Here is a 17467-nt window from a genome sequence, read left to right as displayed (position 1 = left end):
CCTTATTTATCTATTGTAGGCACTCATGCTATTGCTACCAAAATGCAGAAAGCTGTCAACAGGAGAAAGCACAGATCTTTCAGGAGCAACTCCCCCAATATACTGATTTCTAGCCCTTGCAGCATGAAGTTAACTAGTGCCTCAGATTTAGATTTTATGCATTTCTAAAGTCACATACTCTTGATAAGATTTTACAAATATGCACATACAAGATAGTGTAACTTAAACATTTTTCATTGGCAGTATTTTGACATTTATGCACAGATGATTCAATGGCCAGCTGCATCCATGATGTAGGACCAGCACAATGCCTCTCTTTTTGAAGAAAGGCTATTTTAACTAAGTATGCCTTCCAAGATTTGCAGGAATTACTGACCTGAACAGCAGAGAAACCAATAAAGTTCTGAAGACTGTATAGAACAAGTTTAGAATAGACTTGTCTGAGATTGAGAATTTCTCAAACAATTACTTTGAGAATTTCCAGTGCATTTGTTTGGGTTTTGTTTTTTTTAGAGACAGGAAGGATTCTGAAGTTTCAAACTAGAGAGATCTGACTCTCTAGTAAAACTGATTAAAAATCAAAATCTGAATGTTGCCACACTACTTTAAAAAAAAAAAAAACCAAACTCTCATTAAGCAGCTTTTACTCAATACACTAAACAAACAGGGACAGAGATGGCCTTAGAAAAGAGTTCCTAGGTCCTTCACCCTACCATAGTTTGTAAGCATTTCTGCATATACTACACTGAAGGAGCCAGTAGATACTACAGCACACAATTATTGAATGCATAGAACAGTACTATAGCATTTCAATATCTTATTGGTTTTATGAAGCTCTCATACAACAGCATCTATACTCCTTTTTAAGGAAAAGTGATTTTCTTGGAGGAGATGTGTGGCATAATTACCTAGTTTTACATGAATAAAAATAATTATATCAACTGAAAATATGTTGCTATTACTCTAGTGTAGTGTTGGCGACAGATCAAAGATCAATAACTCAAATGATACTAGATGTAGTATTTGAGAGTTCACAGTGATTATAAAAGAAAAATTGCTTGGATACAGAACTTAATTAGTAGTTATTCAATGTATAAAAGACCTTTCATTCATGCTACTATATTCTGCATTAGCATTCCAATTCTATTAGAGTTCAGTAGTACCTCAATTAAGCAGCAAAGACTTACACCAAGCTTAACTATACCCTTTGTAACTCATCCCATTGACTTCCATATTTGAATTATGTGATTTGAACAGGTAAAGTTAAGACTGATCTTAAGTCTTTGAGGACCGGAGCCCAAATGTCTACAGACATCCTGACAGTCAGCAGAGCAGTTTCAACACACCAGCCACGTATTGTACTTAACTCTATTTAATCCTGTGGTATTGCCATTAGAAAAAGAGAGACTTTAAAAAAAAATACATGAATGTATTTAAGAAATTCTACTTAAATAGTTAGCTGTCCATGAAGAGTAATATATAGTACCAGTTGATAATCTAGTAGTGAAATGTAAAGTTTTGGATTCTCATGTCTCCCCTCCAACTCACTTTAAAACCAAAAGTATAAATACACCAGACCCTGATGCTTAGCTTCTAAAAAGAAGGGGCCTGCAGATTTTACACACCCAGCACTTCTTTACAGACCCACTGCCCCTGGCTGTACTTTTAAGGAAACAGCTCTTAAGTATGTGAAGCCCCCCATTGCTTGGCTTGAAGCAGCTATTTCCTGGAAACTGCTACATCCCAAGAGCCCTGCAGATATTTACACTTCATGAAACTCAGGAGTTAAAACAAGACATTTTGCTTTATCTCCGGAGAATGCATGAGTCTGGATGAGGGACTGTCACTCACACAGGCCTGCAAACACCACCTCTCTTCTGCACTACATGCTCAATGGGTTCAGGAGCATGTTACACACCTGATTTAAATACTGCTTATTTCTCTGCTTAACCGAAAACATTGGATTTGGGTCTGAGTTTGAAGGACGTTCTCAGTGGCTTCTCCTCCTGCTCCTCCTCCTCCTCAGCCTCCCCTCGGAAAGAGGGGGTGGTGTGGATAATCTGGGTGCGAAATCGGATTTTGTTGAGCCGTGGTTTCATCCTGCCGCTAGTTGAGGCTTTCCTACTCATCTCCTTGCCCTTGCCCAGGGCCGCTGCCCCTTCGCTGGGCTCAGTCTCCTCACCCTGGTGGTGGTGGGAGAGTTTGTAGGTAATGAGGTTGGAGGGGAGCACCTTGGAGAGTCTCCAGCGCCCGCTCTCATTGCCCGCGGCGCCCTCGCCCTCCTCCTGCAGGGCCCCCACCAGGATCCGCATCTCCTCCGTGGTGCTCTGGCTCAGGTAGTTGGAGGCCTTGCGCCCACTGTAGTCCCTGACATCCACGTCTGCGTCGTAGGCCCCCACAAGCAGCTTGACCACTTCCAGATGGCCGTGCATGGCCGCCAGGTGCAGCGCCGTATACCCGCCGCTGGTGCGCGCGTTGATGTTGATGGGCAGCCGCTGCTTGTGAGCGAAATTGACGAGCATGGCGAGCAGCTCGTGGCGCCCGTGCTTGGCGGCCCAGTGCAGGCAAGTGAAGCCGGTGATGAAGTCGCGCTTGGAGAGCAGCCCCGGCTCGCTGCTCAGCAACCCCTCCAGGCTCTCCCACCTGCCGTCCGCGGCTGACAGCATCCAGGCGTGCTCCAGGGGGTCCAGCGCCACCGAGCTCCCCCCGCCGCTCTCTTCCTCGGCGGAGGAGGAGGCCAGCGAGGCGCTGTCCGAGTCCACCCCGCGGGCTCGGGGGGCCCCGGGGAAGAAACTTCGTTTCAGCTGGGGGGAGCTGCCCATCATCAACTCGCGGAAGTTCTTACGGCTGGACCTAGGGGTGGCACCCCCGCCGGAGCTACCCGGGGAGCAGGGAGAGCCGGAACCGGCCTCGGCCCCCTCCTCCTCGGCAAGCCGGGCAGGGGCAAGCGGCTCCTCCGCGCCGTGCCCCGGCTGCAGCCCCCGGGCCACATTGTGCCGCGAGCTCCTCTTCCTGCCGCCGCCCGGGGGCACCTGGCCCAGCCGGGGCAAGTCACTCCTGCTCCCCGCCTGGGGCAGCTGTTGCGGGCCCTTCTCCCGAAGCGCCCCATCCTCGGGGCCCGGCTTCCCCAAGGCAGCTGGCGCGATCTCCCCCGGCTGCCCCTCGGGGCAAGGCGAGGAGTCCCGGCTCCGCTGTACCGAGTCCGCCTCCTCCTCAGGGGTCACCGCGATGCTGGGCAGCAGCTCCGGCGCCGCTGGGGGATCTACGGGGGCGGTGTCCGCGATGTCAGGCAGCGGCTCGGGCCCGGACGCCGCTGGGGGATCGAGGGGGGCGGCGGCCTGGCTGCCGCCGGGTTCGAGGGGCTGGTCAGCGGGCGGCGAGTCCTGCTTGTCCGCAGCCGGGGTCCCCGCGGGCCGGTAGCGCCGCCGCAGCTGCACGTACTTGGCGCCGGAGCCGGGCTCCAGGCGCACGGTGGCCACGGCGTTGACCAGCTCCTTGAAGCGCTGGCGGGCCCGGGCGCGGCGCTCCGGCTCCGGGGGGCTCAGCCAGCCCCGGAAATGCTCCAGCAGCTCCGCGTTCGGCGCCCGCCCGCCCCGCGCCGCCAGGAACCGCAGCACCGACTCCGGGCTCAGTGCCGGCTCCTCGGCCATCGCACCCCACGCTCAGCGCGGCCCCAACATCGCCGCGGCCGCCTCCTGTGGCGGCTCAGGGCTCGGCGGCGGAGCGCTCCCCGCCCTTTGCTAATGCGGCAGCGGCTCAATCAGTGCGGCGGCTCGCGGCCCATTATACAGGCGGGGGAGGTGGGTCGGGGACCGCCCGCCCGCTCACGTCACGTCCGAGACTCCAGCCCGCCGCGTGCGGGGATCGCCCCGGGGCAGGGGTGCGAAGCGATTACCGCGCGGCCCCGCCCTTCGGGCCGCCCCCCGCGTCCCGCCGCCCCCCGCCCCAGCCCCTCCCCGCCCGTTTGCTTGGCCCCGCCCCCGCGCGGACCCTCTAGCTGCCGGTTACATTCCAAACGCCTGGAGCTTCCCGCGCGCCTCTCCCCTCCCCCTCCCGCGGCGGCCGCCCGGTGTCATGGCTTCCTCCGAGGTCGCTCGGCAGCTGGTGAGTCCCGCGCGGGGGCGCGTGAAACTTTCTCGCCTCTTCTCTCCGCATCCTCCGACCGCACCCTAAAAACTTCCTCTGCCGGGCCGGGGCCGGCCCCCTCCCCCCGCACCGAGCGCCTCATGGGGGGGGACGTGCCGGCCCCAGCCTCCCCCCCCCAGTCACCGCCCGCCACAGCCCCCGGCCTCCCTCTCACTGCTCCCCCCATTGTCACCCGCGACCAGCTTGTAAAATGCCCCCGAGGAAGACTCGTGTGTGGTGAGCGCGCCACGAGAGGCGGCGCCCCGCGCTGAGGGGCGGCGGGGGGGATGGGGCAGTGTCGGGGGGTTGCCTTTCAGCTGGGAGCTAGAGGCGCACGGAGCGGGCGACGCCCCCATTCAAACCGGTGCTTGGTTTTCAAAGTCGGAGAAGGCTCAGGGGCTGTGCCCGCGGACCTGTCATTCCACGTTACGAGCAGATCGAAGGATGGAAGCGCATTCCTCAGCGTTCAGTGATTCATTGGCTTCGCTTTTACTCGTTCGGAGTCTCCCTTTTCACGCAGCTCCAGCCTGAGGTGGAACCTTACATTTGGTGTTAGCAAGTCGAGATGAGAAAAAAATCTTATCAACATTGATCCACATAAAAACCCTGAATGTGCTTCAACTGTGCTTACAACAGCTCTCGCTTGTGACTGCTTTTAGGTTTGTCCAGGCGGTGTTTTTGTAAGAATGCTAACGGCAAGGTAGAGTTATGAATACTTGTTAAAATATGTAAGTACTTCAGAAGTATTCAAGTGGCCATCTTGAAAACTGTCAATTTGGGAGCCATCCAGACATAGGAACCAATCCCATGCGATTCAGATTACCAATCATGCAGCATAAATTTCTAGTTATGGATAGCAAATACTCTAATGGTTACGAACTGTAGCTCACAAACAATGCACAGACATATGTTTGAATAAGAAATTCCTTGAATAATTTCTAATAATGAGCAAATTTGTTAATTTACCCTCAGTTTATAGGTAAAATTGTGAACAGAAATAAGTATCATGCCGTAATCATGTACTGAACCTGTGTACAAGGTGCATACACGTGCATGTCTGTTGACTACAGTTTGCGGGCTCTGTCAGCGTTCTAAAATTATTACTAGACGATCCAATTCTGAGGCTTTGTCTTGCTCAAAATGGCTGAGAGTTGCTGCATATTTAAAAAGAAAAAATCTAAACAGTCTTGGTTATGTGTTTGCATACTTCAAGGAAAACCTTGCTCTGCATCCTGGCAAATCTTGTCAACTTTCCACTTCTTTCTTGTTCTTCAGATACACAAATCCAATCCAAAACTTGGCTCAGATTCACTTTTATTTTTGATGTAGTGAATAATTTGAGCAGCTCATGACATAAAGACACATCTTCTGCCCTGTTCCATCTCGGGTGTTGCTTTGTTAGATACATGAGGGACACAAAAGTGGCCTAAATAACCAGCTGGGGATTTGTCTTGTTTAGAGGACTCCCTGGGTGGAATTTAGTTGGCTGTTCTTGTTCTTTTCTGTCGTATGAGGCATTCTGAAAGGTGTGTGGCCAAAGTGCTGAATGCTGATGATCCTTGGCTGGTGGATAGTCCCTGGGGGCCATTGTAGTGACATAGATTAGAGCAGCGTTTTGGGAGAATTGTGCCTTGATTACTCCCAATCAGAGAAGTGCAATGTCTCTTTTCCTTCACTTTCCAGACTTGCCCCTAGATCCAGTGCTGAACGCTGCTTCGTTTCATCCAAAAGAAGTAGCCCATTGCGTTCCATTTTATGAATATTTAATTATGCTTTAAATAAGTTTTGTAGCCTTTATATCATTTAGTACAATATAGTACAATTTTATATTGCATGTTGTATATAGCATTCTGTATGTAAAGAATTACAGAGGGAGTAAACTAGAGAACAAAAGTTTCACAGCCTGGACTCATGGCTCTTTTATATGAGCAGAAAGGAAAAACTGCAAAAGACTAGCATAAATGAAGAGTTGACATTTGAAAAATAAATATGTCAGAGAGCATTCTTGTGAGTTAACTACCGTGAGAGAAGATTTGAAAAAATGCAGTATCAGCAAAAATGAAATGTGATGGGGATTTAGAATTTATCAGTAGGCTTACAGATTTGGAGAGGCAAGAGAATTCTAGATAGGGCAGCAGAAGCAAACAACATTACACAGGAGAATAGCAGGGAGGGGACCAATATAAATTTGGAGGGAGCATTGGGAGGGGACAAGTTCATGGGTAGTTTGGAAACACAGGATGGCAATTTTAGATTGGATTGTAGTTGTTATAGGTAGAGGGAAGTGGAGACAAATAGTCTAATTTCTCAAATTAACAAATAGTAGTATTAAAGTGCTCCAGACAATTTTAATTGAATGGGGTTGGCATTCAATCTTCACAGAAAAACAAACGTAAAATTTCTAGGAGAATTTCATACAGATTCAACAAAGGAATTGTATAAATTACCAATACATAATATTAATAGAATTGTAAGACTTCTGATGATGGAAGTGTGTAAAGTACTGTAACTATACCTGAAAGAAAACAAACTAGAATAGCTGAATATGAACAATCCTGCAGCAGGTATTGCTACAGTTCTTCTTTAGAATAGAAACTTGTCTTCAGTGCTGTTCAGAATAGTGGAAAAGCTTGTTGTTTAGAAGTTATTAGGATTTGAACGATACGTTGTAGTTAACTTATTAGTCTTAATATTAGGGTTTAGTTTAATTGTAAGTATAACATACAATTTAAATAACTGCATTCCTGCCCCTTGCTATAAATACTTGTATGATATAGTTGAGTAGTAACCAAAAACTGATGTTTTCATAGCTCACATACTACAATTTTGTTCAGAAAAGACATTTGCCCAGCAATGTTCTAAAGCAGTTAAGTCCGTAACACTGCCATTTTACAATTTTATAAGTTAGTCTGCTTGTAGGTGCGTTATGTCCCATTCTACTTGACTGCTAACTTTTTTCACCCATTGGGAAACCAGGTGATAATGGAGTTAAGACTCTGAAGAACCCCCCAAACTAATTATAGGGTTGATCAAATACCTCAGAGTTCTTCTTGGAGTCTGTGTCTGTGTGGGTCCCACTATAGGTACACATATGCCACGTGTTGTATGAGATCAAAATCTGTTTAATGGCAGTGTCCATTAGACTTGCAGCTGTCTCCATGTGCTCCTGCTGAGGGCAGAAAGTACAGAGTGATCACAACCATCCCTCTGTTCCTTCTTACTACTCATGGGAACAAGACAGAACAAGTAGTGTCCACCCACTACCCTTAGTGGAATTTACTTCAGTTGCAAATTAGGTAGTTAGGGTTAGCTCCCTTTAAAGTAGTTCCCCCCCCCTTAAATTTTATTTGTGTCTCTGCTCTCTGCACATGCCAAATGGTAGTTTCAAAGCCCTTGGATTTCAACTCCTCTCAATCTTGAATGGATTAATTCCATTCACTGACAGCCACAGCTACTCTCTGTTTTGTCTCGGAGAAGCTGTGTGCAAGACTGCTCAATAAGAATGAGGCAGTCCAGAGACATTCAACTGAAGCTATATCTCTTCAAGCAATTTATGAGAAGAACATGAGACCATAGGTGCCGATTCCGTGGGAACTCTGGGGCGGGAGCACCCACCGGCAGCGTCCCTACCAGAACCTCCCCCTCTTCCCAGCGCCTCCTACCCACCAGCGGGCCCCATCGATCAGCGCATCCCCCTCCCTCCCAGCGCCTACTACCTGCTGCAGATCAGCTCTTTTGTGGCGTCAGGAGGCGCTGGGGGGGGGAGGAGCGAGGTTCACAGCACGCTCGGGGGAAGGGACGGAACTGGGCGGCAAGAGACAGGGCGGGAGTGGAGCAGGGGTGGGAAGAAGCAGGGCAGGGGTGGGGCCTTGAGGAAAGGGGTGGAGTGGGGACGGGGCCTGGGCGGAGCCGGGGGGAAACACCCTATGCGTGAGACCCCAAGGGGTCAAGATCAATATACAAAACTGATCAGACATCAGCTAGTACCCCTGCCAGGCGGCATGCAACACCCAAGGTTGGTACCTGTAAAAAATGCTCTGCATTGTCAAGTAGGGATCCGGCATCAAGGAGTGCCCCGATACCAATTACCACCCTTACATGGAAGACTGCTACCGTCTCCTTGCTGAAGCAAGGAAAATCTAAACACTGGGATGCGCATGGCTTCCGGCATCAGTGCCTTTCTTCCCATAAATAGAGGCCCAAATCTTTGCTTTTCAGGGAACAAGCCCACTAAGCCCACTCATCAAACGGACAAGTGATGTGAGTTCAGTCTCTGGCTCAGCACCAGACAAGCACACGCCATGCTCAGTAATTAGGTATGCTTCCAAACACTGACATCCATGCTGGCATTGGTGCTAGTACTGACACTGGCATCATCGATGGAATCCTTGTCGGTAGTGGCTGATTCTATGTTGGAGAAGATAACTATGTCCCAAGCACCACCATTGGCACCAGTGTTTCTACACTTGGTACTGGTGTGTGTTTCTGAACTCTCAGTTCTGAGGTCTCCTCAGTCCTCAGCGCTGCCTCTCAATGATGTTTATTCTTCATCTCCATCACTAGGACACACCTTCTCTTCTCCATCCAGCAGGAAGCCTTTCATCTCTCAGATCACCCAGGTGAGAGTTTCTCTACAGACCAGAGACTCTCAAGAGCCCAAGTGTATCCACCTCCGGCATGGCAATGGCCAGGTCAACCCTGTCAGAACCAGCCTTACCAATATAATGCACCATCTTTTCTCTATGGGGCATACTGGTGACCTCCATCCAGAGCATCTAGGAGCCGATCTGCTTCCTATTGCTCAAGGAGGCATAGAGAGATCTCGATCTCCTTTTGCATCTCTTTGCCAGATCCTTTTCCACAGATGAGGAAGAGTAGCAGTATTTGTTTGGTCATGGCCTAAGCTACACCAAAAAGCCCAACCAACAAATGTTTTAAAATGTTAGGTTATGTTTGAAGACATTAGTTACATTCCTACTTTAGACAGAGAATGGCTTGGTCTACACACATTTTTTTTTTTACCAGTATGATTATTTGGGCTAGGGGTGTGCTTTTTTTTTTTTTTAAATGGAAGTAGTTGTAGCAATACAACCCCCTTGGTGTGATTTCGGGTTATACTTCTCTAAAGCTACATATACTAGTATATCTTCTTCCCCTTTCAGTATGGGAATAAACTCCAGTATTTTGGTGTAAAGCATCTTTTTATATCGGTATAACTGTGTCCACACTGGGGAGGGTGTGTACTACTTTAAATATAATGGTATAGTTAAAGCAGTACAAATTTTGTGTTTAGACAAGTCCAAAGAGAATGTATACCATTAATAGCTGCAATGAAACTGAAACCAAAGAGTCAGCAGCGGGCCTGTGTGTGGACAAGAAAGTGGGAGGAAGAATACATGTTTGGTATTGCAGTTGGACCTGCTCAAAAGATCCTTCTAAATACCCGCACAGGAGAACAAAATCTCTACTGTTTTTCAATTTTAAAGAATTAAAAAAAAATTAATGTAAAGTCTGTTTATTCACAACTGAAACTGATAACATCGTAGCAGAATTTTCTGATGCATTCTTGATCCATTGCTGATTTTGCACCTTCAGCAGCTGATGCTATTTAAAGAGTGTTCTGCTAGAAAGAAGAAGATCTGATGATCTTGTGGATAAGGGACTAGGCTGGAACTTGGGAGATCCAGGTTCATTTCCTGTCTCTTTCACTCTTTCTCTTGGAGTTTATACAAATCAATTAATGCCATCTGTGACCCATCTGTAACATGAAGACTTTTCTATTGCACAAGGAAGTTGTGAAAATAAATGCATAAATGCTCGAGTCTTCAGATAACTGTACGCATCCGTGCAAATATTGTATTAGTTAAATTTGTCCATATAATGGTTCTGAAATCTGTTTTACAAGTTACTCATTCTCATATCTCACATCTAAAATGAGATTTTGTACCTTGTTGTGGTTTTATACTCTAATATGAAAATCTAATTTCCATTCATAATTTATGTGCTGAGTGAAGATAAGAAATATAGTAAATATCTTGTACCCATATAGTTACAGTCTTAAATCTGCTGCTGTTCTAAGAATTCATGTATCTGAAGAAATTTTGAAAATGATATAAATATCTTTGGCAGAAGTTGAGCCACTCAGTTTCCTGACCAAAACACACATCTAAAAGTAGCTGATTTGGCAAAAGTTCAAGGACCCAAGGAAATAAGCCAAGTTGGACTTTTGATATGAACTACATAACACTGCTATAGTCAAAGTTTTTGTTGTTTAGTGAAGTATGGTTATATTTAGGAAATTAATCGTAAAAAGGCATCCTGTTGTTGCACATGTTTACTATATTTCAGTGCCATTATCCGCTTTGCAGTGAAAATTTGTTCTATTCAGTCATTTTCATTGTCAACAAACTTGGAAATTAAATTCATCATATGGAATACTTTTAATTTTTTTTATTTTTTAAAGTCAAAGGTACCAGATTGACAGCTATAGAGACCAGCTCCTGTATTTTTCCACTGAGCAAGTACAGAAAGTCCATCAGTAGCTTTCTCTATACAATCCTGTTGATGGATTCAAATCCTGACATAGATGGATTGGTGCCATTTGTTATTATGTTTTTGTCGACATTTTTCCACTGAGACTGCTAGTGACTTATGCAACATAGCTAACAGTTGCATAGTAATTTAGGACACAACTAATATAGTCGAGATTTAGGCCAATGACTAGGATATGAAAGGCCGTGGTATCGCTCTACAATTATGCTGAGACTCTAACATCCTCTGTGTGTCTCAAATCTTAATTGTTGGTGTTATGAAGAAATAATATAGCTTGTTTTTTGGTCATATACCAGGTTGTATCTTCAGTTTTGTTAGACAGAAGTGCTGTTCTTGTGTTCACCTTTGTGGCTTGTATAATCTTGTCTTTTATGTTGCCTGTTGTCCCCCCTGCTCCATCAGGGACTCCAGGTCCCATTTGTTTGTTTCAACCACAACCATCTCTGTCTCTTTTTTTATATTGGCTCCCACACATTGGAGTGCCTTTTCTGAGGTATTTTGTCATTTTCTCTTTTTCAGATTGTGACTATATTTGAACTTGTTTTCAGTCAATACCGTGTTAATTTTAGAATCACCATGTTCAATAGTCCTAACATGTAGTGTTTTCTCCTTAAATTGTTTTTGTCTGTGTATATTTTTCCAGCACTATCAGTCTAATACAGGAATGACACTACCCTTTAGCCTCACACATGAAAATCAATAAGAGAATGAATAAATATTTAAATTATTATAAGAGATGCGCACTAGAAAGATTCAGCATAGTTTCATGATGAGTGCTAAACTAACGTCAAAAGACATGACTGAAGTATGTCGAAACATATTCAGTGTAAAGGATGACACTTTTCCCTGAGCTTCTAAATTTAAATAAAAATCCCCCAACCTTAGTGAAGTAGGGAAAGGCTAGAATGTAAACCCAGGTTAACGTTAAGTCTTAGGATGCTGGCTGTATTAGAAGGCTCAGGGAATTGATAGTGGTTTGATGATTGGAAACATAGGAACACAGAATAACATGGATCTGTGGCTAATCATGGTTTTGCCCATCTGTTTATGCTGAATGGTTCTTTTTTAAATTGCCTTTCAGGTTCTACAGTTAATATGTGGAAAAATAATGTTGTTCCCTTTTATTTTAGACTATTTGTTAGGCATTTCTCATATACCCATCACCAGTGTATCTATGTACCAATTCATTATTAAATAATTTAAAAAGAACTATACGCTTCTGGTACTCTAACTGCATATGTAATGATATCCATTATAGTTGCGATGTATGGATAACTTTACACATTAAAAAATTCTCACCGCTCACACACTTAGAATAGGTTTTTATCTGTGTGTACCTTTCCTCAAGTTTTCAGTCTCTATTTTGAATTCCTGCTGTCCCTTATATTCTCCTCTGATTTTTTTTCTTTCTTTGTAGAGGTAAATCAGTTGGGATAGCCTTTATTCACAAGTTTCCATTTCCATTAGACTAGTGTGCTTTCTTTTGTTTATAGGCTCTGATCTCACAAGTCACTTAAGCATGTGCTTAACTTTAATCACGTGAGTAGTCCCATTCACTTCAATGGCTTCGATGGCAAATTAGCTGGCTACAGTAAAACTTAATTATTTATGCCATCATTTCACTAAATGAGTTGATACTTATTGCTCCACTGACAGACTTTGCAAACTGTTAATGTTTTCTTTAGTCACTTACCAGACCTAAAGAAGAGTTGTAGTTTACTAGTAGATCTCCTTGTATATCACTGTTAATTGTTTGGCAACACATTTTCTTAAATATTCATTTTTCCACAGCAAAATGATAATTGTCGACCCTTATCTTTGTCTGGCCATGTTGGTTTTGATAGCTTACCAGATCAGTTGGTTAACAAATCCGTCAACCAGGGCTTCTGCTTCAACATTCTTTGTATTGGTAAGTAATATACTTTTTTTTATTATTGACAGCAGTGAATATTAAGTATTTGACCATAAACTATCTTTTGGCACAAATATTAATACAAAAAAAAAGTAGCTGACAAGGTTACTGTTACCTCCCATCAGGAAATGACTGCAGTATTGATCCAATGTGATCTTAAGGTGTGTTTGCCTTTTTAACATGATCCATAATATGCCTCTCTTTATTCGCCACCATCGTTTTGATTATCTTTGTTGCACAGTACTTTCATGATCAGGCTTGAGGATGCCTTAAGTGTTGTTTCATGAGCAACTTCTAGGATTCTTTAAAACTTATGGTCTACATCCAACTCTTCCCCATAGGTAAAGTATTTCAGATAATAGAACCCAAGCCACTCCCAGGTCTATCAGTAGGAGACCTTGAAGCCTTTTTATACTAATTAATTTTCTGGCTGAATGTATTGGAGTTCTTTAGATGTACCAGCCAGACACATAACCATGCATCTTCCTAAAACCCAACACTGAACTGAGCAAGGGTATAAATAATCCACACCAACTCATAATTGTCCTTCACTTCCTCTCTGTCTATTAGCTGATGTGGTTGAAGAACAGACCTCCCTATATGCATGGAATAGCTAATCTTAAAACTTGTGTAAAATAGTGAAGATGGATAGCTGTGGTTTTAATACTGACTTAATGAAATAGTAAAGTTTTCTTGGTGTTAAGGTTTTCTCTCTTCCCCTGTCCCCCACTGATTTTTGGAATGCTGGTGCCTAGGCCACCACGGCAGGCCCATGTAAGCATGCTAAACAATCTTTATTCCTCATTTATAAGATACTAATCCTATTCTTGGATTTTAAGATTCTAGTGAGAGGCACAAAGGAATGCCCTTAGTGCTCAAAGGTGTGTTTTATTGTTGTTTTCCCTTTGGAGTACTAGTAGGTGTGTGTGGACCATTGAAGGTTTGAGGGACCATTCAAGATAATGAGGTACTGGCAATTAATTTTTTTGTACAAAACACATTTACTGGTGCTTCTAAGGGTCAAAAAGAGGAATTGCTCATATGTTTGGAGAAGCCAATTTACAGGTAATTTCTCTTTAAACTCTTTTAATGGGGCAATAACTATATTAATACCTATTATGCTTTGTACAAATATATGCAAATGCAAACTTCTTACTTTTTCTTTAAATTTTTTAGGGGAGACTGGAATTGGAAAATCAACCTTGATAGATACTTTGTTTAACACCAGTTTTGATGACCGCGTATCAACACATTTTCAACCGAATGTAAGACTCAGAGCTCAGACGTATGAACTCCAGGAAAGCAATGTTCGATTGAAACTGACCATTGTAAATACAGTGGGATTTGGTGACCAGATAAACAAAGAAGATAGGTTAGTGTTTCCTCACGTGGTAAGAATTTCATTATGCAAAATAACCTTGGTCTTGAACTGTGGAGTCTGAGTAGACTTTTCAAGTTAGGTATGTGATTAAGAAAAATGTGAGGTACAAATTACATATGTACTCCAGATATTTAATTATACATTTTTCCACATAATTAATGGATTGTATTTTCTTCTTGTCAGACAAGTTATTTGAGAAATCAACGTTTACTCTGCCCTCATGTGCATATGCCTTTATAATGTGTTTCAAATTATATCAATAAAATATATAATAGTGCTGGGCATTTTTTGAACTTTCATATAATTATACAGATAGTAAGTTACAGTACAATATGTTCTCAACAGAGTTGTGCTTTTAAGTTTCAGTGGGATCTAAAAAAGAGTGTAAGTTGGAAGAAAAATCATCTGGATTTTTTAAATGTAGGTATATTTGAAGTTGAACAGCCTATTTAGAAGATGAAGCATTACACAGCTAGTGAATTGAGAGTTTTCTCTTCCGTCAATTAAGTTTGATGAATTTAAATATTCATAATTATTGAACTGATTTTCTTCAGACTTTTATTGGAATGACCAGTACTATGAAGCATTTTTAATAATAATTTACATTATTTAAGACCCAAGTAGTGTTGGGCATGGATGAAGGTTGTGCATTCACTTCCAGAACATAAATTAACATTAAAGCTACGTTTAAGTCATGGACTGGTCACGGGCAGTAAACAAAAATTCACGGCCCGTGACCTGTCCATTACTTTTACTATATACCCCTGACTAAAACTTGGGGTGTCCTGGGGAGCCACGGGTGCTGGGGGAGGTTCGCTTGGGTGCTAGTGGGGTAGGGGATGGGGGGCGGTACGCGGCCTGGATCCCCACTGGTGATGGAGGGGGGTGTGGGCAGCGATGCGCGGCCCAGGAACCCTGCTGGGGGAGGGGCATGGGGGGGAGGGCAAGTAGGCTCCGTACCTGTCTCCGCACCGCCTCCTTGCCCCCAGCAGCAGCAGAGTTTGAGTGTGGAAGAGGGCAGAGGGTTGGAGCATAGGACAGCATGAGGCGGGTTCTGAGCGGCGCTTTACCTGGGGGGCTCCCCGGAAGCGGTGACATCCCCCTCGCTAAGGTTCTAGGCAGAGGTGTGGCCAGGCAGCTCTGTGCAGTCAAGGAGGTCACGGAATCTGTGACCTCCATGACAAACTCGCAGCTTTAATTATCATTATAGCATGGGATACTAACGAAAGAGAGTTCTTGCTAGTGACTTGCCTATTCTTGCCCAATTCTTTGATGAACAATGTTTAGATGATAAAGAACAGGAGTACTTGTGGCACCTTAGAGACTAACAAATTTATTTGAGCATAAGCTTTTGTGGGCTACAGCCCACATCTTTGGATGCATATCTAGATGATAAAGAAAAATCTCAGGTACTGGTGTTAATGATACGCAGTGAAATATTTCATATTGCAAGCAAGGCTGTCTTCTACCTCTTTCAGATTCACTTTCCATGTAACCAGTGCCTTTGAAATTTCGCCTCCCATGATTTCGTCTACCTTGTATGCAGCAACAGATACTCAGGACCTGCTGCTCTTATGTATACAATAACATGTTTTGAAGATGGTCCTCTTTGGATCATACAAAACAGGGAAAAGAATCTTTAAAATGTAGTTAAAATACAAATCAGATTCTCATTCTTTAGAGAATAATTTCCTGCTCTCTTACACACATTTACCAGTAATAAAGCTCCCCAAAACACAATACTGATCTCCAAAAGATGTGAAAATATCATAATTATGGACTGTATCAGTCACATGCTATTTATAGTGATAGTCTGTTATTTCCAAGATTGAGTTGTGAGACTACAGAAATTACAGAAGTCCATGAAATGGATCACTTAGGGATTTCAGTAAAAAGCATAGCTGATACACTCTGCTTTTCATCACCAATAGAGAAAAATTTAACTATCTTTAACCCATCCTGTGCTGCATTAGTTTCTCAAACTAGTATTCAGTAACTTTAGTTTTACATTGCGTAGACAGTTTGATCATTAGCCATACATTTAATATCCTGTTTTAGTATATGACTTCTTGAGCTTCCAGTGTATGTAGTTGATATGTAAAGCGATATACTCCTGGGGGAATTCTGCACCAAAAAATTAAAAATTCTGCACACAATATTTTAAAATTCCGCAAAATTCTGCATGCCAAACATATGAGACTGAGATTTAACATGTCAGAGCACAATTTTATTTGTCAAAATAACGTTACATAATCAAGCCAGTTTCAATTATTTTGGTAATTTATTTCAAAATACCTGTCAGCGGGTATGTCTGGAACAATACAGAGACACACACAAATTCCCTCGGGAGGTAAAAGAAATTCCTATGATAACCCAGTTGCTCTTTCTCTGCCCCCTTTCCTCCCTCCCTCCCCAGCCCAGTTGGGGGGCCAGATACTCACTACCCCCCTCCCCTCCCACTCCCAGCCCACCTGCAGCCCAGGGATCCAGAGGGAGAAACAGCCTGATGATCCGTCCCAGGCTTGTGTTGAGTTTCCTGTGCACTGCCCTCTCTTTCCCTCAGGGCATTCTGGGAACTGCAGCTGCCAGGAACTCTCTAGTTCCCTCTCATCAGTAATGTCTTCTATGTGCAAGCTGGCCTCTGCTGAGTCCAATGGCCCCTAGTGATAGCTAGCAGCACTGCAGCCTATTTCTGTGGGGGAAAGGAAATTCTGCATGCACAACGTTAATTTCTGAAAATTCTGCATTGCTCAGTGGCACAGAATTCCTCAAGGAGTAAGTAGTTGTATATTTTTCTGCATAACACGGATTCCCTTTTTTAGTCCCACTCTATCTGAGAGAAATTAATCTTTGGTTGCTAACACACCACATTTTTTCCCCCAGCTATCAGCCAATAGTGGATTACATAGATGCACAATTTGAGGCCTACCTCCAGGAAGAACTGAAAATTAAACGCTCCTTATACAACTACCATGACACTCGCATCCATGTCTGCCTCTATTTTATTTCACCTACAGGCCATTCCCTTAAAACGCTTGATTTGTTAACCATGAAGAATCTTGACAGCAAGGTAAGATTGTTTGAAACCAGTTTAAATGAATGAATTTGTAAAGATTCCTATTTTTTGCAACATCTTGCCTCTCTCTTACAATTCTTTATTTGTGGTCTTGTTAATACTGTAACTTTTTAAAGTAAAGTCAACATATTATGTTGTCAAGAAATATCATGTCACTCATAGCTTTTTTTGTTTGCTCATTGAAAGGGATGAGGGAGACTTCTGCATTAGGCAAAACTGAAAAAACATCTTAACAAAAATGAAAAATTCTGTGGCAGATTTCTTTGGACAAAATCTGTCTCTTTGGTGACAGGGCCCTTCTACCTTGGATTCCTTTAGTGTCTAATTCACCAGAGCAGTATTCCTGGAAGTCAATTGCTTCCATGTAGCCTGATCATAAACTGGGACAGGTTCCATAGCACTAGCCTCTTCTGCAACTCTT

The 17467-nt window shown here is 43.8% G+C and overlaps 2 protein-coding genes across 3 annotated transcripts in view; one reads left to right on the top strand and one right to left on the bottom strand.

The window, feature by feature from the left end:
• Positions 1–632: 632 nt before the first annotated feature.
• SOWAHC (sosondowah ankyrin repeat domain family member C) lies at positions 633–3817 on the bottom strand. The gene has a single exon (XM_034758090.1). The coding sequence runs from the start codon at positions 3648–3650 to the stop codon at positions 1947–1949; it is 1704 nt and encodes a 567-aa protein (XP_034613981.1). The 5' UTR covers positions 3651–3817; the 3' UTR covers positions 633–1946.
• Positions 3818–3967: 150 nt separating this feature from the next.
• SEPTIN10 (septin 10) overlaps positions 3968–17467 on the top strand; it is a 47202-nt gene continuing 33702 nt past the window's right edge. For both annotated transcript variants that reach the window (XM_034758092.1, XM_034758091.1), the window contains exons 1-4: positions 3968–4104; positions 12469–12586; positions 13766–13961; positions 16854–17040. In XM_034758092.1, the coding sequence (XP_034613983.1) occupies positions 4075–4104; positions 12469–12586; positions 13766–13961; positions 16854–17040 (531 nt within the window). In that variant the 5' untranslated portion in view covers positions 3968–4074. The remainder of the gene's footprint in view (positions 4105–12468; positions 12587–13765; positions 13962–16853; positions 17041–17467) is intronic.

The sequence above is a fragment of the Trachemys scripta genome, chromosome 1 (assembly GCF_013100865.1).
Source record: "Trachemys scripta elegans isolate TJP31775 chromosome 1, CAS_Tse_1.0, whole genome shotgun sequence".
In the NCBI taxonomy this organism is placed as follows: domain Eukaryota; kingdom Metazoa; phylum Chordata; order Testudines; family Emydidae; genus Trachemys; species Trachemys scripta.
This window is presented reverse-complemented; position numbering and strand designations above follow the sequence as displayed.

Coding starts and splice junctions, on each gene's coding strand:
- SOWAHC (XM_034758090.1), bottom strand. CDS start 3,650: ATGGCCGAGGAGCCGGCACTGAGCCCGGAGTCGGTGCTGCGGTTCCTG.